The following is a 25,518-nucleotide window of genomic DNA, read 5'->3' on the forward strand; positions in this document are numbered from 1 at the left end:
AAGCGTCCGTGTTTCAGCATGTGAGTCTTTAGGGCGTCCTTCCTCGACGAACGGTAAGAACAGACCGAGCAGGCGTACGGCTTTTCTCCCGTGTGGGTACGCAAGTGCATCGTGAGATTGGTCCTTTGGTTGGCCCGGTAGGGGCAGTGAGGGCAGGAGAAAGGCTTCTCACCCGTGTGAGTTCGCATGTGGTTGATCAGGTTAGTGGTAAAATTGGTAGTATAATTACAAAACTGACAGTGATGCGTCTTCATGGGGGAGCCCAAGACCTTTGATGGATGGGCCGCGCCGCGCGAACTCTCCGACCTCATTGGGTAGCTGGGAGTTTCTATGATTCGTTGTGGCGGCAGTAGAGCGGAACCGACACAACCAACGGGGACGACTCCTCTCTTGCCAGGACCCTGGGACTCACTGCCCATCTCCACCTGTAGGGGACGATGCCCGTCATTCTCACTTGCAAAAGAGCCACAATTGTACAGTATACAATATAAACAATCATATCATGGTCTTATATAAAAAAAATTAGTTGTATAAAAAAATTTTAAAAAATAAATTACATACAATAAACAATTGACTTTTATAAAAGTAAAATTGGATTCAGAATACTGTATTGTGAGGGATTCTAATTTCTATTTTAAAAATAGTTATTCAAACAGAAAGATATTTACATTCATAAAATACAGACCAAGTAAAAATCATTTCTCAGATCTATCGGCGTAAATTCCAATCGATCTTTCTATATGATAAAGCTAGACTAGGGTAAAGTATTCGTTAGTCCTAAACGCATCTGTTGGTTATTGTTATATATTGCTTTTCAATAATAAAGGAAATAAACATTTTACGATTTATCATATATTTCCTCACGCAAAAAAAACTTCCATCGCTCGTCAAATAAGATTTCTTTACACCGAACTTTGTCCTTTCTCAAAGTTCCTGCGATACAGTACAACCAAAATATCAGTAACCATTTCCAGTAATAAAGAGAAGGAGAATTAAAATCCAGTATTTGAAAAGAGCTGGCATTTCATTTTATCCCTATTTAAAAAACTTTTTCTTTCCTACATTCTATAACTTGAAATATCCTGTGATAAGACCTATTGCAAATAATAATGTGCTCAAGATTATCCAACATCCGTTCCCCACATCCATCCCTTCCTTCAATAAACCATTCTTATTCCTTTCCTTTATACGCAGTACTCCACTCTTCCCTCCTTTTAGATATTTCTATTTCACATCACACGATTCTGCTTTTAAAAGGAATACAACAGTATACAGCAGGCCTAAGAGGATTTCTTTTCTGCTCCCCTCAGGCTGCCTCCATTAAAGGTTTGAAGGTCCATTTCCCTATCAAGCAGGACAATGCCCTAGAGACTGACCATATATACATATGATCAGCATCAAAACAACCTCTCTACCCAAGCTATGATCAAGGGGGGCCAGGCAATGGCTGCTAATGACACAGCAGATAGACCTATAGGGTTCCCCAAACCCCGCCATCCTTAGCTCACAAGGATGATGAGATTGCAGCGACCAAAGAAACTAACGAGTTTGAGAGAGACTCGAACCCCAGTCTGGCATTCACCAGTCAAGAGACGTTACCGCATCGGTTACCACAACCCTATGCTAAGATAAATGGCAATGTAAGGTATCAGAGCAATCTCAAAAGTGCATCAATATGACAAATACAGAGATAATTTGAATTTCTCCCTAATACAAACCTTACGTTATTTATGTGGATATTCTTTCATAGCTGGAAGGTAGCCAATTAAACTTTCAGTGCGTGGTAGCAACCCTACCCAGACACTGGGTAGGGGGTGTCCAGCCATCTATATACTGTATATACTCACAGATCGGTGATCTAGTCAATTTTTTTTTCCTCTCTCCTCAACGATTACCCATAGACATTGGATAAATAAATTGTTGCTTTAAGCTCATCTTTCTTCATTGCAACTCCCAGGTGCGAACCTGCCCTTGCAAAGTCCATTAATACTAATCTCATATTCTACACTGAGTCTACCTTTGGGTCGGATTCCTTCCAACCAGGATATTCCATCCTCTTCTCCGTATCAGCCGTTGGGATTTTCAAGCCCTTCGCGCAATTTACTCCAAAATTCACCTTCAATACGCACTCTGACCATGTTCTCATAAATATAGTCTGCTTTTCCTAGCGATATTTTCATCAGCATTTAAAAACCAAAATATGAGATACCAATGAAATAACTAGTAGTGTTGCCTGGAATTTGAATGGATCGGATAGCATACCTCAATTGTGGGTGCTTACGTGAATATTTAATGTTGGTAAAAACAATTTATCGCGTTATCCGTATTGAGTTACTCTGTCTCCAACTGTGGCTAGATAATATGCATGTTTTGAATACAGTCGTGTGTTACACATTTACGCTGGTTAGTTTCGACTACATGTTCCTCTAATACTGTATTAAACACAAAAATAAACAAACGTCACACCAATTTACCTGACCATACGTCGGTCACTACGTTGCCAAATAACGACTAAAGTGCTATACCGTACTTCGCATGGAACCTCATGAAACTTTTGTTCATAAACTATCAGATCACACGTCCTTTTTCATGTACAATACGTGTACAGTATAGGTAACATACGAGTCATTCTACAAGGCAAAAATCCGACCTAAGTAGAGTGAGGCATAAACCAATATGGTGACCCTCATCTAAAGAGAAAAGTTCAACGCTATCCAATAACCTTAACTTACTTCAATTGTCATTTACAATAATAATCAACATCATACATGTATTTAAAGTCAATAAAATTAATATTAATGCCCCCTTAGAATAAAAAAACTGATATTATATTCAAGGAAGTACCCATATAAAAAATAATTGATGTCATATCAAAATTATTTTAGGAAAGAGAATCGTAATATAGTAAATGTTCTGCACAGATCCATCTGCGAGAACAGGTTTCGGGCCACCCAGGGTTTCATGGCATTTGTATTCAACTAATAATATAAATAACGAAAGCATAAAATAATGGTAGATGTCATGGTTTTGTAATTTCCAAGAATCCTCTTGATTCTGTCTAAAACCAGGACAAAAAAGAATCAAGATACACAAACTGGCAGAGAGAGAGACAAGCTAATGAAAAGAAAGGTCCCTAAAAAAAAAAAAAAAAAAAAAATGTTTAAGATTAAGAGACAGAGAACAGGAAGGGGTTGGAAAAAGAATGAAAAATAAAAAGCAAAAGAAACTACCATCCCTAAATCTAACCCAAGTTTCATGAAAGTTAGATCTATCGAAGATCTTCGTGGAATCTACTACGAAGAAGATAAACGTTTCATAAAATCAGAGGCATGACCACAACGAACTGACTCATGCCCCTTGTTACCACTTTCATTAATTGCTAATTGCAAGCAAATACAATTTGGATGTACTTCAATTCTTTATATTTTTTACATTTATACATTTAAATCCAAGAGTATTACGCAATTAAAGGTCCGTGCGCCTGGCACCTATGCGTAACCACGGCAACTGACATCGGGAATGCGTTTGAGAAGGGTATTTCATTATCATAAGACAAAAAAAAATTCCCATTTTTCATCATATAACCCTGAGATTGTCCCCTTAATAGCTAATTGCAAGGAAATAATATTTGGATGTACTTCAATTTTTTAAATTTTTTACATTTATACATTTTTCATTCAAACTAAAGCAATGATGTAAAAGCGTATTTTTTTCCCTTACATGTTACTCTTTCATTAAAAAAGATATTACTCATAAATAAAAATACTTGATATTTACAACAAGAATATGTTTAGACACGTTGGGGATAATGATACAACTATATTTTTGACCAACTCACTTTTATTATTGGATATACCAAAGATGTGATCACACTTATACACATACATATCCATGACATATACATTGTCCTATTTTCTTGGACGAGGATAATGCAGACTCGCCTACATTCAAAACGTAAACAGATTCTGGACTTTCTATATGATTAATGGATTTGTATGACAATGCTTGTGACCCACTCACAGAAAGGACTGACCCCGAGGAACACGAAGTGCGGAAAACTACAAAGAAAATTGATTTGAAAACGAGCAGGATTAATGAATTGAATTAATGGTCAAATCTAGAGAGCAGTAGAGGCAAGGGTTGGGATAGAAATGTATGAAAAGAGTTCAATAGGTTTAGACGGGGATTCCAATATCAACAGACACGACATGTACGATACATCGGGATTGGGATGTGTCAAATACTACTTTACAGCCTGCTTTTAGCAATATTGAAGCTTCATAGCAGTAGGCCTCTCTTAGTATTCAAGGTCTTTGCAGTGTGCACGTGTGTGTGGGAGGGGGGAGTCCATAATTGGAGTTTAGAAGGGCTCATGATTGAGGATAATGACATTGAAAGAAGAAAAAGGCAAGTATGCATAGGTAAAAGTAAGGATTTATGGATAATACAGGATCAGTTGGATGAGGCTGAGAATATTAGTATGGATGGTGTGGAAGTACTATGGTATTTTCTAGTACTGTACGTATTTTGGAGAAAATACTCCATAAGATGGTAGCATGCAAGAACAACGTCACAAAGCAGGGGATGGAAGAAAGGCAGCAGGGTGTGTGCATCTGGGAAGAAAGTTCAAGTGTCTGTTGATAGAAAAAGAGATATAAATACAGAGATACAGAGATTATAGAGATAGAGGGAGATATAGATAGATAGATAGATAAATATGGAGGGGACTCATGGAAAAGGTTAAAGCAACACTTCCAGGACGTGTTAAAAAGCAAGCACTACCTAGGGGTCTTCTGTGAAGGTATCGGAGGCAACTATGTTGAGAAAGTTTCACACCACAGCGACCACGATTCAATTGTTAAAGACTGAATGTGGCAGTGTTTATCAAGTTATTTCTCAGAAGCCCTCCCTTTAGGTGAAATGGCTTAACATAAACTTTAAGTAGATGATCAGATCTGTACATGCAAAAGCAGACACATTTTTGATACAATTAAAATCACATTCTTTCCTTTCAGTTACAAACGACACTTACAATAAACATCCCAGTATAGTACAGTACTGTAAACAATGTGTAGATTAATAATGGTATAAAATCTGTAGTACAAATACATAGTACATCACAACAAAGTTGGCTTATTTACTTCAATTCAAACCATTAAAAATTCATGTCTTTCTGGAAACACCTACAGTGCTTTCAAAAACCTTCAAAGCATCAATGACAACAAATGCCATTGTCCGTAATGAGTCTTGGGAAAAATATCAGGCGAAAAACCTTTGCCTATATCTGGGGATCCATCAATACTAATTTCAGTCATCCCCCTTTTTCAATTCTCTCGAGCTAGATGCCGAGCTCAACGCGATGTAAATGAGGATTCCCTTAGAGCGCACCGTTCCTAATAGGTAAGCCGTCACTAGACAAGTGACCCCAAGGGAATACCACACTCGCTTGATAAGAGGACGGAGCCTTATACACAACTGCTTCGACAAGCGCCTGAGCAGAACCGACTGATCGGAGATGTGTTATCAATAATCCTTTTTCATACTCCATGCCTAACAAGTTTTCCGCTAATGGCAATTGCCGTTTTGTTTTTTCTTTAAAAAGAGATCGTCCATTTTCACCAAGTAAAATACAGACAACATAACGTGTACGCCACTGGCAAATTACTAACGCCTAGTTTCAACATATGTAATCAGAATAGTTCATGACCTTCCAAAAAAGTATACTGGTTGTGGACATTTCATAATACTGTACTTGACTGCAATTTCAAAAGATAGATATTTGTATTTCAAACTTCCCACTGGGAAATATAGCCTCGGAAGAATACAACAATACATTCTAATGTCCGACCAACTAACATACCAAAAAGGAATCGGTCAGAAAATGTATAACTTAGCCAGACAAGCCTGGATACAGTAGACAAGATGTTTGCCTCCAGTATTTCGTTACTTCAGTTACATAGTACGGGTATTATATCCTACACCAAATGCAAAATATCACTACAAATGCCATTATCATAAAATTTCATAAATGTCAAAACAATGTCAATTCAATAATCTACATACAGTCATTCAAAGTTTCCATCATTATAATTAATTCTTAAAAAAGATAATTGTTTCAACACTAAATTAGCATATGAAAAGTACAGTAGGAGAGCATAAAATGTGTTCAATTTGTATTTCAATACAACAGTTACTATTTCTTTCTTTAAAGACTAAAAGTTCTCTAATAACTCTCTACTTATTTGTCAACCACTTACTAAACCAAGGAATATTGTCTTTCGTCCCTATACTGTACAATGTGCAATGTACAATCATCCTGGTGTACTATATTTTTAGCATTCTGTGCATCATAAAGGATTGTGTACATTGAGTTAAATTAGGTGTTCCCAGTACATTTTGAAAAGGCTAAACAAAAGGATTGTGTACATTGAGTTAAATTAGGTGTTCCAAGTACATTTTGAAAAGGCTAAACAACAATAAATGAAAACTGAAAATAAATTACCATACTACTTTAAATATTATTGAAGCAAACCTCTCATTTAACATTTAATGGAAGCACGGCATACGTTGTGAATGAGAAAGATACTGCACAACTCTACATAAACATAATTCTTATTACAGTTGGCAAAATGATAGTTACAAATTACACTTCCTGCTAATGTGCCTATAACTAATTTCAAAAAGACATATCTCAGCCTCTAAGACAGAAAAAAAAGTGTGTGTGTGTGTGTGTGTTTAAACCTACTTCTCACCCCTTTAGATGGCGAACATTGTCAATACACAAATTTCATGTGAATATCCCCTACAGTGCATACCAATCATTTGACACATGGCCATACTTGTGATCCAAATACAAAGCAACTGCCTAGAATTTGCAACACCCACAGAACTGCTTAGAATTTGCAACACCCACAGAACTGCTTAGAATTTGCAACACCCACAGAACTGCTTAGAATTTGCAACACCCACAGAACTGTTTAGAATTTGCAACACCCACAGAACTGCTTAGAATTTGCAACACCCACAGAACTGCTTAGAATTTGCAACACCCACAGAACTGCTTAGAATTTGCAACACCCACAGAACTGTTTAGAATTTGCAACACCCACAGAACTGTTTAGAATTCGCAACACCCACAGTACCACTCGAGTAAAACAAGATAAAGAAAACTATCAATAACATAGGGAAAGATGGGAGGCAATACCGATCAACCTGCAAAAACCGGTCAAAATTTTAGTTCTATAAGCTAAGCATCCAATATTTTTAGCAATAAATGATTAAAGGTTGAGCATGTGGTATTCATGGTCAGAGCCCGACACCTAGGGCCAAAATAAAGATAAGGAAAAGGCAGCAAGTTGGAGTGGTGAAATAATATTGAAAATAGAATATTATAATGCTGCTGCAAATAGCTCACAAGAGATAAATATAATGGGGAGTTCACAAAACAAATAACGATTGCATCTCTATTCCAAATCACATCACAAATCCCACGTCACAATTAGAGAGAAGCACATTGTGTTTTTCTTACAAAGATTCTGAAATTCAAAGTCCATTCTTTGGAAATCATGGAACAGATTTCAAAACTTCAATACGCAGTGCAAGACGACAGTATTTTCAAGCTTCATACTTCAAAGGAACAATGCTCTCTCAATGTTCGGTCAGCTAAATATTAGCATTGCTTGTTTTTCGTTTAAATTCTTCCAGCCAATGCAACTGAGTCAATATGTCTAGTGTTCACCAGCAATAATAGATGCTGGTGTGATTGAAGAGTTGCAAATCAATTAGTTGTAATAATCATTACCTCCGTCAACGAAGTTGGAAGGAGACTATGTTTTTGCCCGTTTGTGTGTTTGTGAACAGCTTCCTGGCAACAATTTTCTAGTTATTATTACTAAATTTACTGTATTACTGGCAAAGCTACAACCTTATTGGAAAAGTAAGAGGCTATAAGGTTAAGGGTTTCAACGGGGAAAATAGCCCAGTGAGGAGAGGAAGTAAGAAAACTGATAGAATATAGAATAGTGTGCCTGAGTATAACCCTGATGCAAGAGGACACTAACCCAAGCCAGAGAAAGACCATGGTACAGAGGCTATGCCCCTACCCAAGACCAAAGAACAATGCCTTGATTTTGGAGTGTTTTTCAGTTAGAATAAAGATTGGTACAAGGTTCAAATGAATATAGAAAATCCTTATCGGTAGTAGCACAATGCTTTTTTGTAGAGTATAGAATCAAATTTTCTTATAAAATATAGCCTAAAGATACTAAAGACTGGTACAATAGTTGCATAATGCTCTCATGGAGAGTATAGAAGTAGATTTGCTTGTGAAGGTTAGCCAATAGACAGTGAAGTCCTACCACTATTCTACAACTGTGTTGCTAATCATGAACCATTTCCTTGTTTGTCTTCCAACGATACTACAGTTCTTGACTGAAGCAGCAAAAATCCCCCAGATTCAGATCATCAGAATTTCTCACTGCAGTCTTTGGGAAAGTTGCAAACTATGTCACACTGTCCATCATAAAATCACTTCCCTTTGTAAAAGTGATGTCATATGTTCTGACCATGATTCCAGTAAGGATTTCTATCATGAAACTGATAGCAAAATTCAAAACCTCATTATAGATAAATCTTCATTAAAATCACCTTGAGTTTTACAATTTTAAAGGTGGTGCCTACAAGTTTCCCTACAAGTTTCATAAACATCATGAGAAGGATAAACGACAGTAAGTACAGGATACTCCAGTTAGATTCCTTAATAAACAATGAATCTTTGGAAAAGGTCTTGTAAATGTATTACACAACTGTGATGTAGTTACCCTCAAATGTGATAATCTTTACCGGTAAGAAAATAAATCCGTTTCGACATGACACAATGCAGATTACTTAGCTCCAAAGTTATCTGTTATTTTGAACAAATTAGCAAGAAGAAGAGCTTTCAGCACTTGTTTTAGATGGCAGTAATTTCCATCTTCTGCGACTGTTTTAAACGTTATAGATGCCGTCTGAGCAAAGATCTGGTAGTAATTTTAGTCTTCTGTAACCGCTCAGAAAAATGTAATTAAATTTGCCAACTTCTTTTATTACTTGTGGAAATGATGATGATGGTTCCATAGCTACTCAAATAATAAAAGCCCCGTCACGTGTTGGTTTTATGCTTTCTTATACTATAAGTTACAGATGTTGTCTTCATTGCTTAACTGCAGAAAACACAATATTTTAGTGGAAAAAAGTTATATCTATACGCAATGTATAAATTACACTGTAACAGACACTAGACAATCTGATAGTAACCTGATCGAGTCCCCCCCCCTTGTTCATCGTATGGTAGCTACAATATACCACAGATAGTATAGTTACCTATTCATAACAAACATTAATAACAAGGAATTGCTTCACAGGACAGCCTATTGTCTTTCAAGTGAATATCTTCCCGGAAAAACGCTGGAATGGCTGAAGCTTGAAAAGGTTTGTGATAGGTATGCCAGCATGGGTATGGGGGATACCCAAGCCCCTCGCTGTGCAGGCAATCAGTTCATCTTTCAGCCGAGTTGTGGAATGATCTTCCTAATGGGGTAGTTGAATCAGTAGAACTTCAAAGTTCAAAGTTGGAGCAAATGTTTTCATGTTGACCAGGCTGACATGAGTCTTTTTAGTTTAAATATGTATACATCTGTTTTTGACGTTAATAGTTTATATAGGACATATCTGTTTTGACATTGTTACTGTTTTTAGAATGATTTATTGTTCATTTATTCTCATCATTTATTTATTTCCTTTCCTCACTAGGCTATTTTTCCCTGGTGGAGCCCTTGGACTTATAGCATCTTGCTTTTCCAACTAGGGTTGTAACTTGGTTATAATAAAAACAAGAGTGGTGTTGGTTTGAGGTGGGAGATATTGTCAGTGAAGAGACTGGCTTGTTCATCCATAAATGGGAAATGTTAACTTCCTGGACACATGTGTGTGGGAGAAGGACTCCCTTGAACCAAACATAAGAATCCTGATACTAAAGAATCAAAGTCCTTCATTTGATTTTCTACATGCAAGTTTTTCCAAATACTGCAGCTGAAAGTTTTCCCGAAGATTCTGTGAGCAAATCACCAATATCACATCCTTAGCAAAATGTGGCAATTATGATTACAGCCCATCAGAGGCCATCTGGTTTTCCTATTTTCAGCAGATAGTCAACAATTCTAGTTAAAAACTTGCAACAGGTGAAAAGCAAGAGCTAAAAAATCAACATTCTTGAAGCTCAAAATCTCTAAGAAGAAATAAGTTTTATTTTTGATAAAAACTGAAGAGATTATCAATATATTTGACAGCCATTTTTAAAACACATGAAACCAACTTTATTTCTCACAATTATATCATATTGCGACAGCACCAAAGATCTGTTCCTTGCATCTGCCAGTCACGAACGAACTTTGATTTTATTCTACACATGTAGTACATATGGAAAATACATGAGGAAATCTTGTCTAAGTATCAAACACACTGCCAGCCCTTTTAGATTTGGTGAGCTACTCATCTTGTGTTAGCATCTACTACATAATGTATAATCAGTTGATGTCCCAAGAAATCACACACCATCATACATATGTTCGCTTACAAAAAAACTTTAGGAACAGACAAGTACTTTCCAGAGACTGTAATGCTATACAGAAAGATACCTGTGAATATGCCTCAATGTTTTTGCTTTTGTTTAGTAGCAAGTATTGGATGTATGCTGTATTTCGTAATATTTTTATTTTTTCATGTAATTTACATCAATGCTCCTAAACTTAAAAATTAATATTAAACAGAAAAGAAAGTTGGGATAGTCATCACTACAAAATTAATGTTGTTCATTGGCTTATTTTTGGGCCTAATTTTTTATTTTTAATCTTCATCTTACTTTGTATTTTAAAGGGACTAGTTGCAGGGTTTGGTTGCACTATTGTCACTGACCCAACACTTTGATTTTGTGTACTTAGTAAAATCCAGTAGGACCAGCGAACTTAATGAACATATTTCATTTCATCAAAACTGCCTCCCTCAATGCTGTAATGCTGTCTGACCTAGTTACCAAAAAAAAAAAAAAGTAATCTCCAGTGATTGTCATTTTTCCCACAAAACAAACCCAAGTCACTGATATTGATACCCTTCCGAAGAACTATGTGGAAAAGTAATTACAAAGAAAGTGGAGTTGGTTTGAGGCAGGGTTTCTTCTAGAATAACTTTTTGTAATCTTTTGAAAAATGTAAATTACTTTAAGGATTTACAATTTCTTTCGTTTGAAGTACAAAATCTCATCATTTTTTTAGGACCTTCCAGACTAGTATGTTAATTTATACCCGGGAATAAAGTATGCCTCCAGGTCACATATGTGAGCATGAGAAGGATAACTTCTAAATCCACCTATATGGTTTGGCACAAGGGATGATAGACAAAGCCCTGCACCTGAGTATGGGGTGTATTTGGCCACACTCCAGAAGTACGAAGACAATTAAAGACCTTTGAAAATCAAGGAGCACAGCCCGTAGGCCAGTAGCAAAATATCAAGAGATCGTCCACCTTCCCCTTCTTGTTAGAGAAAAGAAAAACAGGTTGCTCTGTAGGGTAAAAAATCTGCAGCAAGAAAACTGTCATTGTCTGTGTCAAAGGAGGAGTCATTACAAGTGATTTTCTTCTGTCCAACAGGATCTCAAGTTGATGGTTAACATATGAAAAGCCACTATAAGATAGTAAGAGGCGAAGGCAATTTGGTATAGCCAGACACTTCCCAGTACTCGATCTTACTGAAAGAATGCCTCGATTAGGTCACTCCATTTCAACACGGAATATCGTTTCCACGTTGGACTCCTTGCAACGGACAAGATGGCTCTCAAACTAAGGGAACATTTCCCCAAGTTTGACTCCATTTCTACTTCTAAACTTAGCTGCTGCCCACTCGAAATTCAGTTTTCTTCCGTCTTACTGTACAAACTCTACACAGAATATTTCCATTATTTTTTCCTTCATTAATTTATATCAATCGATCTTTTCATTCCCTATGTCCTTTTAAATGGTGTGGATATTTCCACACTCACTAATATTCATTACTTTAAAAATGTGAGAGGGGATCACAGTTGGGACGGAGTTTGCATTCGAAGGTACACGGGAGACTTCTGGATGACCTGAGCTATGAATCTGGTTTAGACCTTTCAGACAGAACTACGCTCAAGGGTTGGGTCATCAGAACCCAAGGGGACCCAACAATTGGAGGTATGAGTCTCTCCTTCTAGCTGGAAGCCCATTGTCATAGATACAAGAATGATTCCTTGTTTTTATGGCCTCAGTCCAAATAGGATGGTTTAGCTTACACCTGTGCCCCTGTATCTACTTTGGCGCTATTTCACGGGTAAAACATGGAGGGAGCCATCTGGGAAGTTTACTCTAACTGTGCTGATGGGGAAGATTGTACATTTCCTTTCCAATGCATAATACTTTTTTTTATTTTTTCACTATCCTTAAGGAAATGAAAAAAGGTATATTTCAACAAATGGCCACCCTTCCAACCCCTTGATGACATTAAGTAATGTTATGAACACGAATTAAAATGATTGAGTTGATGGTTCTAGTAAGAATACTATTAATCCACCAATATCTAAGCACCAAGAGATTTCAGTTTCTGGTAGTATAAACACAAACATACGAGTGTTATTTTGCAGTAACACTGATACTGATTTCAGCTATTGTCAGTTATATATATCATGAAAAATTATAGAATTTTAAGCTTAATTAAAAAAGAAAAAAAAAAAAAAACACTCATGATAATAGAACTTTTGATGAATTCATCAAAAATGCAGAGGCAAACTCTGATTGATAGAATTTGCATACCATAGAAAAAACAAGAGTTGAAATGACAGGCAAAGCAAAGTTATAAGATGGTGATTTTATTCCCAAACCATCTGATCAAAGTAGACAATCGAAGATTCCAACTTGGTATGTACATTTCTATAAAAAAAAGTAAGAGCAAAACAACCACCTGGTTAAAGGTTGGGAGAGCCTTGAAAATCAGGTAGGACCACTCGAGTACATTTGTACTGCTCTCCAATTATGAATCAGATGCCCGTTAAATAATGCACTCCCGTTCTCCTCCAAAAAAGTTTAATAGAGCGATAGGTGTTATAATATACAGTAAAGAATATTACACGACTTCAGTGAAAGTGAAATTCTAAAATGATGTCCTTCAAATATGAAAACTTAAGGGAACAAACAATGCTATCATGGTAACATTAGCTTTTCATCACTCCCCCCAAACTATAACACAATTTTCCAAATAAATTTAAGGGTAAAAAGGTCAAACAAAGGACAATTCAGAGCCATAAAGCCATAAATGCCTTGAATATGGGCTTATCTCACCATCATGCAAAAATAATGTAAGATGCCACACATTTACTGGACCGCTCGACTTTACGAAAACTGCAATAAGAACAAATTCTGTTTTCACCATAATGGAATAATCCCCTAATTAGAGAAACAGTTCATTACATAAATTTGAGTAGGATGTTCTTGAAATGAACACCTTAGTTATGGTGCTGCCAGAAATTGAAGAGAGAACAAAGTAAAACTGAGGTAACATTGTTATCAGTCACTCAGAAAGTGGCAAAAGTAAAAGGTAATGACAATAGCGACTGATACTGAGCCACAAAAATAAGAAAGATCTATGAGTTAAGCCTAAAATCACGAAAAATTTTTGAAAATGGATTTATTACCCGCAAAAGCAGAGAAGTAGGAGGCCATCACCCCCTTCAAAACTTGAAATTGAGACGAAAAATTCCAGGCCTCTATTCACATCACAACCTCTAAAACCTATGACTTTTTACAGTCCCTGTTCTGACATCAGGTAAGCTATTAAACCCAACACTGGTGATTTCAATCAGTGTCCATCAGTCTTTTGTGAGGTGGAGATATTTCAGACAACAAAGAGAAATTAAGATGACGTAATTAACCTCCTGGTGATCCAGAAGACACATATCTCCATCAAATATATTTGCCAAACGTGTCATACAATATTTATTTTGCAGGAAAAATTGCATTTAACAATATTCGCTCCCAAAAACCGAGACTTGCATCAAATTCTGGGCAGATCTTTGGCCAAACAGAATACAACAAAATAACAGCAGCGCATGCACCATACACCTCCATCATTCATTCAATTCACTTCATGGCTTAACTGGGTCTAAAACAACTTTGCTGGAGAGCTCTTACTAAAGTTTTTTTTTTTATGTTGGATACTGTATGGCCTTTGTGAAATGCCAGTGCATTCTTTTTTTGTATATTTTTCAAGTGTTTACTGATACGTACGTTTAAATGCTAAATAAGTGAATAAAGTGAAAAAACTATAATGGCTCCAAAGAGGTGGGCCCAAGGCACTTCAACTTGTAAGCACCAAGACTCTTCGAGAAGAGACATACTCCCTGAGGCAAGGTAACATCTTTCTCATCCTTTAGAAGGACATAATCCTTGTGAAACCAATACCCCAAAACTTTGCAGGAGTCATCATAAAGTTCAAGGTTGACAAGTGGCCGTAGAAGGACGTAGACATGTGCAAAGGAAAACATGAAGCTCCTCCTTCTAGGTTGGACAGCACTACAGAAAACGACCTTAACCGCTTGGTAGCAGTGAAACGATGAAGATAGCCAGCAATAGCCCCTAATGCCAGGTATTGCACAACTTGGTTACATAAGCCACAATCGATACGGACTAAAAATCAGCAGAGCTGTCATTGGGAAATAAAAAAATAAGCAGAGGTGTCATTGGGAAGTAAAAAAATAAGCAGAGGTGTCATTGGGAAATAAAAAAATATTGTACACAGAAGAAAATCATAAGAAAATGATACCGAAAATACAAAGGCAATTGGGGCACAGTTAAATTCATTTTTTTCTTTTTTGTTGCCGGAAGACAACTAATGAGAAGGTATGAAGAGCATTTCAGAATCATCAAAAATGTCTTTGTGTAAAGGGTCACTAGGAGGCACATCCTAATACCTTCATTCTGCAAGCTGCTTTTGACCTCCCAGCACTTCTGGGAGCCAATCCATTACAGTACTTCATCAATCAAGCCATTTTTGGTGAGGATAGTGTCCCAATGAGCTTTCCCTCCTCTTATCAGGGATAAAGAGTACCTGTTTTAGTCATTTTGTTTGAGAGATATTGCATTCTTTTATGGCTGATGCCATGAATACTTTCAAACAGTTCAGCAAATTTACACTTCTTTTCTAGCTTTGCCTGTCAATTTCTAGGCATTGTTAAACGACTTAATACGGCTCCTTTTTTTTTTTGCCTTCTCAATTCATCTGTTGAGGTTGTAATATCCTTTTCTCCAACACTAATTGTTTACCCTTTTGCAGAGCTCTTGGTTTGAGACGAGTGAAACTTCCATGAATTCATTCAAAAAACCATTTGAAAAAGTTTTATAAATCCAAACGTTATATAATGGAAATTCTCTTAGCCTTTTTAATTTTTCTTTATATGTATTATTTTAACAATGAATAAAAGTTAATTCAAGTTAATTCTAAAGTCTATTAATTAAGAGCTTTTCTCAGAAGAAATAAAGCAGGGTGTCTTCAATTCCCTGACGGCAACTTTGAAAGAAGAGAAATCCTTCATGTCACCATCAACATAAGATGACCCACTCTTCTTGATATCCATCTGTTAATGGAGCTCAAACAGCACCCGAAATCTTTCACGGCATGCTGCAAGAAAAGCCTCTCTTTAGCAGGATAGTGGATAGCCTCTATTTGAGAGGGGCTAACGCATTAATGGACTGGTGTTACTTCAGCAAGCATGGCTGTCACAGAAATGTTTGCCACTTAGCTAACTACCTCGATATATCAAGTAAAAGGCTCGACCATGATCGTAATCTGCCTCTGACCAACAAGGAGCCATCTAAGTTACCCTGAGATAGGGTGTGGATAAAGCCAACAGTCTTAACATTGGGAAAGAATAAACATCAATGGTGCTCTATAGCATTTGGAATGCATCTTCTATGACTCCTATTGTTCAGTCGTGCGGAAAACAGGTCAGTCAGGAGTTCCCAGACTAAGAATGCCTCCTCTCTAGTCAGGAGTATCAAGATCCCGTTCTGTCCATCAACAGTCCCTGATGACCAAATGGACCTACTGGCACGTTTTGACATCAAGAAAAAACTAGCAGTCAACTCAAGTTGTAGCAAAATGCCCAATGAATCTCGACTTGTTCCCAGCCCTAAAGGAAACTACTACTTTCCTGCTTGTTGAAATATGCCCCCAAAGTTGTGTTTTAGCTGATCAAGATAACAAAATAAGCCAACAAAAGCTCCTTGAAAGAAGTTAGTGCCTCGACATACAGGCAAGAATCAACGAGTCCACTTTCCTAAGCTGAGCATGACATTCAAGTGCCATGGGGGCCTTCGCACCATCCCATCCACTCTTTTAAGATAAGGAGCATCTCTGGATGATGAGAACTCGGCAAAACTTTGACAGAAGAAGCTCCTGTATTTCCACCATCAACGCGGATCTCTCCGCACTTCCTGGCATTGTGGAACCCAGAATGATGGATCCACTGCTGGTGTCCAATTTCTTTTCTCAGTTGTCAGTGGGAAAATCATAGGTGAATTCTCCCACGGTGAACTAGCATTTCTAAGAATGACAGGCGACCATACGAAATCTTCAAATGCCAACATAGTTACTACTGATGTAAAATAAAGTGATCTAACTTCCCTAAACTCCCATTGCTTCTTTGTCTACTGCTTTTGTATAAACTCTTACGTATCAACAGTTCATATGAAATCCCTAGATCGCCCTGTCCTGGTGCAATTGGGTCTAGTAAGACCTAAGAAGACAGCCATCTAGACACCAAAGGACATGGATCACAAGTGACTGAGCCAACCAAGACACCAGATTGAACACTTGTGTTAACACCTGTGGAATTTGGTTAGTCCAAAGCGCGCAAGACATTGGAATTTTTAGTTCAGTTGCAGATAAAGCAAAGGCACAAGGCATTTCCAAGAGTGTTGGTGGGTGAGTATTTGAAAACTTGCATCCTTCATAGCTACCAAATATATGTAGTAAAATCATTACACATTCTGATAGAGGCCAACTCGGTACAATACAGTAAATTTGACTGCCATTCTGAATTAGATTAGGCAAAGGAACCTCTTCCAACAAGCATGGTCTATGACTAATATAGCCTTCTCTACCAAGAATAGCCTACAATAGAAGCACCGTGAGCCACCTTCGAAGACTTCTGCCAGACCTCTTTCCATCATACTGTACTCTGAACAACTGTCAACAAAATGCAGAGAATTTTAGAGAAATTGCAAAGTTGTAAACGGCTCCATGTGATGAAGGGGAAGGTCCAGAAAGACTCAGACCACCCAGACCTCTGTCCTGTCGCTTTTGCACGATCCAAAAGCATAACAGACAATCCTCAACTTGTGACAGTGGAAGAGGAGGACCACCATTCTTGGTAACTGATTGATTATTGAAAAGCTATGCTGAATCATCCCAATAAGTAGCCTGACAACCTTAATGTTGGTTCTCACCTCCAAGAGAGATGGGTTCTCATGCTTCAAGCTGAAGATTGTCTAGTGAAGTAAAAAAAATCTACTATTTGTATATCACTTCCATATTATTGTAACACTGTTAAAGGTTAGTTAGGATTGGACAGCACCGTGAAAGACTGACGACTGCAAATCAACTCCAGTAGAGTATTTCTAGATTAAAATTATTAGATAGTATTTTAAGAGGTTATTGATGAAGAAACAACACTGATATTAGCCAGACCTACTGTAGTTCTCATCCAAAAACTAACTGTTTATAACTATGGTAAATAGAAAGACATCCAACCATAAACTTGAAACTGCAATAGATTACCTAACAAATAGAAAAACGCTCCCCCTTTCAGGTTGAATATGAATATTGTATTCTGATCACCATTCATAACACATCTCGACTAGTAAGTTGCCTACTAGTAGCAGGATTCACGGAAACTTCAAGAGAAATTCCAAGCAGTCTGTTTGTATCTAGGTCAGAAGTTATGGCACATTTGAAACAGAGTTTTATGTATAAACTTACATAAGCTAATCATAAATATCTATGCTTTTATCAACAAACTGGTGTTGAATATATTAACAAACTAGAATTGTCATTATACTCGTGACAATCTTAAAATGATGGAAACTTTGATAAGAATATTTCAATAACAAGAGAAGAGAAGCCATCTTGGGAATGGTGTACACATATTAATAGCTATATAAAAAATATTTATGTGTTTGCCAATCCAGGCAGTTAAAAAAAAAAAACCTTATAACATAGCCTGAAATGTACTTAAAATTAAGTCTTTGGTTTGAGCAACCTCTAACAAAAAGCACAATACAAAAATGAGACCCATTGGTAATCTGTGACTTGGAACTAGACTGGTCAGTCAATAAATACATAAAAAAAGTCTACATTGTAATAATAACAGCTGAACGGATTCCTTCTCAGTTTCCCTGGATATGTCAAGTTGTTGTGATATCAAACTCTATATATATTTAACTTTCAAATTGTTTCATTTTCCCACACTCGCACACGACACCATTTCGATGCATACAAAAAAAAAATTATCGAAAATCGGCATAAGTATCTTCATGCATAGCAACAAGTAACTCTCTCTCCACTTTCATTACTTTAACCCTTTCACTAACAGTGGTGATTTTAAGGAAACTTCTGATGTAGCAAATTCTTTCGAGACCACACAAAAACCATAGCTTGCTGATATTTATTGGAAAGCTGTCACCAAGACCTTTCTATTGAATGTCAACTTCCTACAATATGGGCATTTATAAAAGTTGACTTTTTTTTTCCAAATTTTGACTAAATCACCAATGGTAGTGAAAGGGTTAAACGTCGCAGATAAAAATTACAGAAGGTCCTCAACTTATAAACATTGAGAGATAGCAATACAAATCCAATTGAAATCTTAAATCTCAGATATTGAATCAAATGTTTCTAATGAAATACTGTTGTAATACAATGAAATATTGCAATGTGATAAAACAATATCATGTAATATAACCCTTTTACCCCAAAAAGGACCTACTGGTACGTTTCACAAAACTCATCCCTTTACCCCCATGGACGTACCAGGTACGTTCTTGCAAAAAACTTTTTAAAATGTTTTTGCATATTTTAGATAACTTTATGAGAAACTTCAGGCATTTTCCAAAATAATGAGACCAACCTGACCTCTCTATGATGAAAATTAAGGCTGTTGGAGCAATTTAAAAAAAATATATATATATATTGCAAAATGTGCTTGAAGAAAAAAAAACCCTGGGGGTTAAGGGTTGGAAAGTTCCAAACAGCGTTGGGGGTAAAAGGGTTAACGCAGTAAGCAAAACAACATTTGCAACAAGAATCACAACTATTTGTTGTTTCTTGCAGCTGAAAATCTTGGTGCGAATTAGGCAAAGCCTACCCTAAGACAAAATTTAACCAAAGTTCTTAGAACCAATTAAGTTTGCAAATTGAGGACCGCCTGTACCATCAAATGGCACCAATACAATAAAGACAGCAGAAAATTAAATACTAACACACCAGCACTACCGCACAAAATACGAACATAGAAAATGAATTCCACACTATGAAATGCAATGACAAATATATATTTCCCTTGGAAAAATCAAACCAAATTTCAATACTTCCGTCTAGTATGGAAGACGACTTAACTTGCCAAGTAATTAACTGACGACTAAAGTGTAATATTTTCAAACTATGATCAATAATTACGTCTTTTTGAAATTCATTTAACCAAGTTCACTGTAACTAACATTAATCAGTAAAGTTATACTGCTCACAAAAGCAATAATTAAGTTTCAGTTGAAAAATAAGATAAAACCTATATCAATTGTAAACTAATCCAGACAGCAGCAAGCCATAGATATAAAATATATAAAAAAAATATAGATAAAAAACTACACCCAAATTGAATAAATTTATTTAGTGCCTTATCTTAAAATGACTTGTTAGATTTCAAAGTTTTTTCCTACTCCAGACTATAGTTATTCAATTAAATATCAAAGTCAATCCCTGAAGCCCTTACAACAATAAAAAGATAGAAAAAAAAATCCAAATCTATAAAATAATGAAAATTCCAGTATAATTTACATATTACTATTTAGCCCCACTTATCACAACATTTCAGTTAATTTAGAGAAAAGTGTGATTATCATCATGAATTACAAGAATATAAAGCAATCTAACTTCTAACTAGAGTATTTGCAGGTTTCGATACCTTTGGACTGAAACTACACACGTATCCTTCCATACAATCGTCTATGTTTAGAGAAAAACTTGCAAACAAACAATTGAACATTTCCAACAAATCAAAAATAAACATGAAGTCTCAACTTCGCCCATCACATTCACACCAAGCAATACCATAATGATTATGTAAAAGGAATTACTAACGAGGCTTTAAAATATAATGATCAAATATTGAAAATAAAGAGCTTAAAAGTGACATTAACCAAATTCTCCAGTAAACAAAAGAAAGAAGTCCGTTCAGCTATTAAGATATTTGCACTTACCTTTGAAGTTCTGAATTATCTGCACAGAATAAAATCAATGAATAAGTCTTATCACCCGATAATTGAATCCGCAAATAACCTACGCTCAGAATACAACTGAAAGTGTCAATTGACAAAAAAAAAAAAAAAAAATTTGTTTCGATAAAATCAAAATGTTATTGCCATACAAATCCATTCACCAGATGTTGTCATACTACAATGCATTGAAAACATAGCCATATCAAATTGAACTGAAAGCTATTGAGAAAACAAAGTAAAGGCTAGACCACCATATGCTTTGCTTAAATCATTTTTTGAGTGCAACAATTAAGACGACCTTTTCGCTGATTGATGGGTTTAAAAAAGAAAAAAAAACTTATGTATTATAAGATTTTAACATGAGAGAGAGAGAGAGAGAGTGAGTGGGTGTGAGAGTATGAGAGAGAGAGCAAGAGTTGGATAAAGATGAACAGTAAAACCAAAATAATAAAAGAAAACTAGATTTACCCAAAAATGCTCAAATTGACAATGAATAGAGTTCTCCAAGTATATTCACAGTACCCTCGTAAGGGAAAGGCAAAGAACCAGGTCCTGATACATAGTGTACAAAACAAAAAATTACAGTTCACCAAACCCTAAGATGTGAAAAGAAAATAAATCAGATTTAAATAATGGAAAAATGACGGCAAGAGAATATAAAAACCTATACAACGTAAGTCGCACAGGAGGGAAGCAGTACCATGCGCTGGTTTGGCTATGACAAATCAGGGGTCCTTCAATCTTTGTACAGTCTGTTATGACCTCGATTTCAATGCACGCTAAGCAACATCTGATTAGCGGGTTTGCGAAAAACATATCTCGATTCTATTCAGGCTTAACGAACGGTCATTTGGAATAGCAATACAGTATCCTCAGTGAAAAAAGAAAATCACTGTACGATCAAGTTTTTCTCTTGACATAGTTTTCCCGTAAGAAATATTACTCGGCAATCTAGAGGTTGAATTATTATATCAGCTAAATACTTTTCCAAAAATAATTTTACAAGAATATTTGAGATTTGTTTAGGTAATTGTACCGATATTCGTTTCCTTCAATTCTCTACTTTATTGAGGCCAATTTCTTAAGAGTAAACATTTACTTGATGAAAATATATCTACTGCTCTACTCTCTCTCTGTTCCAGAATGTCACAGTAGAAGTAAAATATGAAGCACATTCTTTCATTGTGAAATTCATAGTCTTATCTAGAATTATGTAGTCTGCCAAGAAAAATTCCAATTTGGTATAGTAATAAGATGCTACAATACCTTCATGACACGCCTATATCCATACTCTTTCCTATAACTAAATAAAAACTTTGAACTTTGTATTTTTTTCAAAGTACTGTTGGCACAAGAGCTGTAGTAAATGAAATAAAAAGAAGTTGAAATTAACAATATTTGACATTTGTCTCCCCATGAACAATCAATTCCACAAATGATAATGAAAAATTGTAAACAAGACATCATATTTGTATTTTAGAATGACTTTCAGGAACTAGCATGCCTTGCTACTCTAAGAGAAATAAGGAACAATGCTCTGCTTCAAAAGACTATAAATTCCAATTTTTTTCTACTATACTGCCCAAAGCCAGAGAGATTATTCAATGATTAATTAGATTCATGAATTTAAGCATGGACCAGAGAATAACGTGTGAGGCAATTCATTGAGAGAAAAAAGAAGAAATAACACACAACAGATGTTTAGTGAATTTCGTTATAAAATGTCCAGCATGATATTTAATAAAGGCTCTACAGTCCTGCTACTGAAGGTGAAGATATATGGTAGGCAATACTGTATAAATTGAATTTGACAAGAATTAATCCATTTGGCAAACTACTGTAATTAAAAAAACAATAACATCACGATTTGGACTTTAAATTTGGATTTGAAATATAGTCCGAATCTGATATAACATGGTATTAAAAGTTCTACATACAGCAATGGCTTGCATTTTTACTGAAGATGTAAACCTATTCAAACCAAAATCGCTTTTTAACCTAAAAGTATATTAATGTAATCATCTGTTGTCAATTCAATTACGCCAATGAAATATTTTATTCGATCTCGTCTCTCATCTGCAAGTGAACACGAGTGATAAGACTTAATTCATCAGATTTCTCTAGTGCAGGAATTCTAGGAGTAACTGCATCGTAAAATACTGCACGGGGAATGTTCAAATTTATCATAGAATACTACTAAATAGTTTTCAAAGCCTCCTACTAGAATTGGCAAATCTAAATCAAGAACACATCCTATTCATAGACTTGATCCTTCCAATTTAAACGAGGTAAACCAAGACACGTACCCCTGATATGAACTCCCTTACATTTACCTTGCATATTTCAATCTTTAAAAAACTGTACCTGTTTATCAAGAACTACGGCTCTTACTCAGCATTTTCATTTACCAATGTTAAAGCAGGACAAGGTACTAAGGTCTCCTATAAAGGGTTTCAATTAAATTTACAAGTTACTTCTCATGATGAAAATAGGACAGTTGTGGTTCCTTTGTCTATCTACTTTTGGCAAAGTTAGCGGGTTTAAGCAAGTAACTAGAGAGTCACCAACGAAATTACATAGCCACAAGATTATTCTTTAAAGATCTGAATTGATAAAAGAAATTTTTTACTTATACCTCAAGACTTTACACTTGCAATGGAAGGAGTCAAGTTGAATATATCTACACAGGGCAGAACATATGGTAGTAAATATATAGATATACACAGTAAATGCGACCAGATTAATTCCAAGCAAAGATCAATATGGGATCTCGACCAAATCCCCAAGATGGCTGTGACCCTTCCAAAATACAGAAGTTAGAACACTCACCATCTGGTGTGCTCCAGACTGAACACCACCGACGGGTGGCCCCTGCTGGGGTGGGTGCACGTCCTGGCTCCCATCGCCACTAAATCCCTCCATTCCGGAGAAACTACCAGGTACTTCGCACCCACCCAACCACTAAACAGGAGAGATAACAATTTTGTAAGTATATTAGTTGGCACATATAAGTAAACGATTGTTAATATGTCACGTGATACTGATAAGTGTGTGCTGTTTTGGTATGCGATCTCAAAGTCGTGCTTTTGCTTTGTTATGCGATCTCACTTCACTTCACGGTGAAGCGAGAACCATTAGATTTTCTAAAAAAAAAAAATATATACCAAGAACAATCAAAATAATAATCAATGATGTTGCGCAGCTCAAACTTACCGCTTGCCAGTATATACAGAGCTTTATGTTTTTTTTTTTCGCGAGCGAAACGAGCGCACAGCGAAGCAGGAACCATTAGATTTTCTAATTTTTTTTTTTCTTAACCTATTAAAAACATTGAGATCGCACACCAAAGTAATAAAATAATTTCCGAGATCACGCCATGAATGAAATCGCATACCAAAACAGCACCAATAAGTGAGTGAGGCCAGTTAAATGTTTTAGATTTAAAATGTCCTTAGATCATTTAGTGATTTAGTTACATTCAAAATCTTCTTCAGTATTTGTAAATATGCCATATACAGATACACCGAGAAACTCTTTGGGCTAACTTTAAACTGAGGTATACATTTCTTATCAAACCACAAGAGCTAAGTGAGAGCTACTCAAGGTTTTGTTAATCTCAGAACATACAAAACTTGCAAGACTTACCCCTTGCATCCCTGAGGGGCCTGCTAGAGCTTCTACAACAGCGTCAGGTAACGGTTGACTGTGCGATTCCGACTGGGAACCAACGTTCGGTTCGAACTTATTAGGTAGCATTTTACCATCGTCGTCACCCACCGAACCATCTAACCTAGAATCACTCCCTAACGATCCATAGTCCATCCCTGAATCTATCACATCGTCTCTACTATCTAAAGTGTCCTCGACCTCCTCCTTGACAAGACTTTCATCCACCATAACCTGCAAAAGTAAAAAGTAATGAACAAAATGTGGTTGTAGTAACATAAGGTCATGTTAATAACACAAATGTAAAACATAGTCTTACTCAAGAAGTGTAACATAAAAAGAAAACAGGATGCCAACAAACCTCAATAGGTGCTTGCGGCGATGATGAGGTAGCAGACGCAGATTGATGCAATCTGTCGTCTAAAGGTCTGTCAGAAGACTGCTCGCTCGTGTGGTCTTTCCACCGAGTGTCTACGTGTGTTCTACTTGGTTCGGATTCTGAAAGACCTGGGGATGCTCTTGCTGGAGAGGAGGAAGGAGATTTATATACACTACTTTGAGAAACGTTTTCTTCTCTTCTCCGACGCTTGGGATGCGGACTACTCCTGTCGTCGGAACTCCGATGCGTGGACTTTCTACTAGCGACATCATTTTTCGATGGCGGGGGTTCGTCCGGGACGGCCAACCCCTTTATTCTTAACACTTCGGCAGCCTTGATCAACCGGGCAAGGTCATTTTGAGCAACACTAACTACACCATCGTACATATAACTTAACAAAGCTTCTAATTCATCCCATGCTATGTCTTTTAATACTATCACTGGATGCTTACAAGGCGTATTGTCAAAAATCTTCTCAAAATATTCACTACACGTTGATAAAACTAGTTTGTGCACTGGATAGAACCGTCCTTCACACGCTACAGTAACGTCGGTGTACTTTTCCTAAAACAAGAGAAAAAAACATACATTAGAGAACTAACTTGCTACTACAAAATTAAATATAAATTCAGTATGTCATAACAAGAATTTGAAAGGGAACATCCGTTAGAAGCAATGAGACTCACCTTCTCCCTGAGTGTGGAAAGTACGTGACAGAACGTGGCTTTGTGGTTGTTCCACGACAACGAGAGCATTCCATCACTCATCTTGGATTGAGTTTAAGGGGACCTGAAAAATAAAAAAGGGTTTGCCACGATTAGCTGTCTGCTATTATTCTAAATATTTAACAATGACATGATTTCATTTGTGGGCAATTG

The 25,518-nt window shown here is 36.4% G+C and overlaps 1 protein-coding gene across 40 annotated transcripts in view; it reads right to left on the reverse strand.

The window, feature by feature from the left end:
* The window catches only part of LOC137624310 (UPF0764 protein C16orf89 homolog), a 173,740-nt gene that overhangs the window by 144,300 nt on the left and 3,922 nt on the right, over positions 1-25,518 (reverse strand). For all 40 annotated transcript variants that reach the window (XM_068354929.1, XM_068354968.1, XM_068354943.1 and 37 more), the window contains exons 2-5: positions 25,327-25,429; positions 24,623-25,204; positions 24,241-24,495; positions 23,425-23,556 (exon numbers count right to left, since the gene is read on the reverse strand). In XM_068354929.1, coding sequence (XP_068211030.1) covers positions 23,425-23,556; positions 24,241-24,495; positions 24,623-25,204; positions 25,327-25,407 — 1,050 coding nt within the window. In that variant the 5' untranslated portion in view covers positions 25,408-25,429. The remainder of the gene's footprint in view (positions 1-23,424; positions 23,557-24,240; positions 24,496-24,622; positions 25,205-25,326; positions 25,430-25,518) is intronic.

The sequence above is a fragment of the Palaemon carinicauda genome, chromosome 31 (assembly GCF_036898095.1).
Source record: "Palaemon carinicauda isolate YSFRI2023 chromosome 31, ASM3689809v2, whole genome shotgun sequence".
Taxonomy (NCBI): domain Eukaryota; kingdom Metazoa; phylum Arthropoda; class Malacostraca; order Decapoda; family Palaemonidae; genus Palaemon; species Palaemon carinicauda.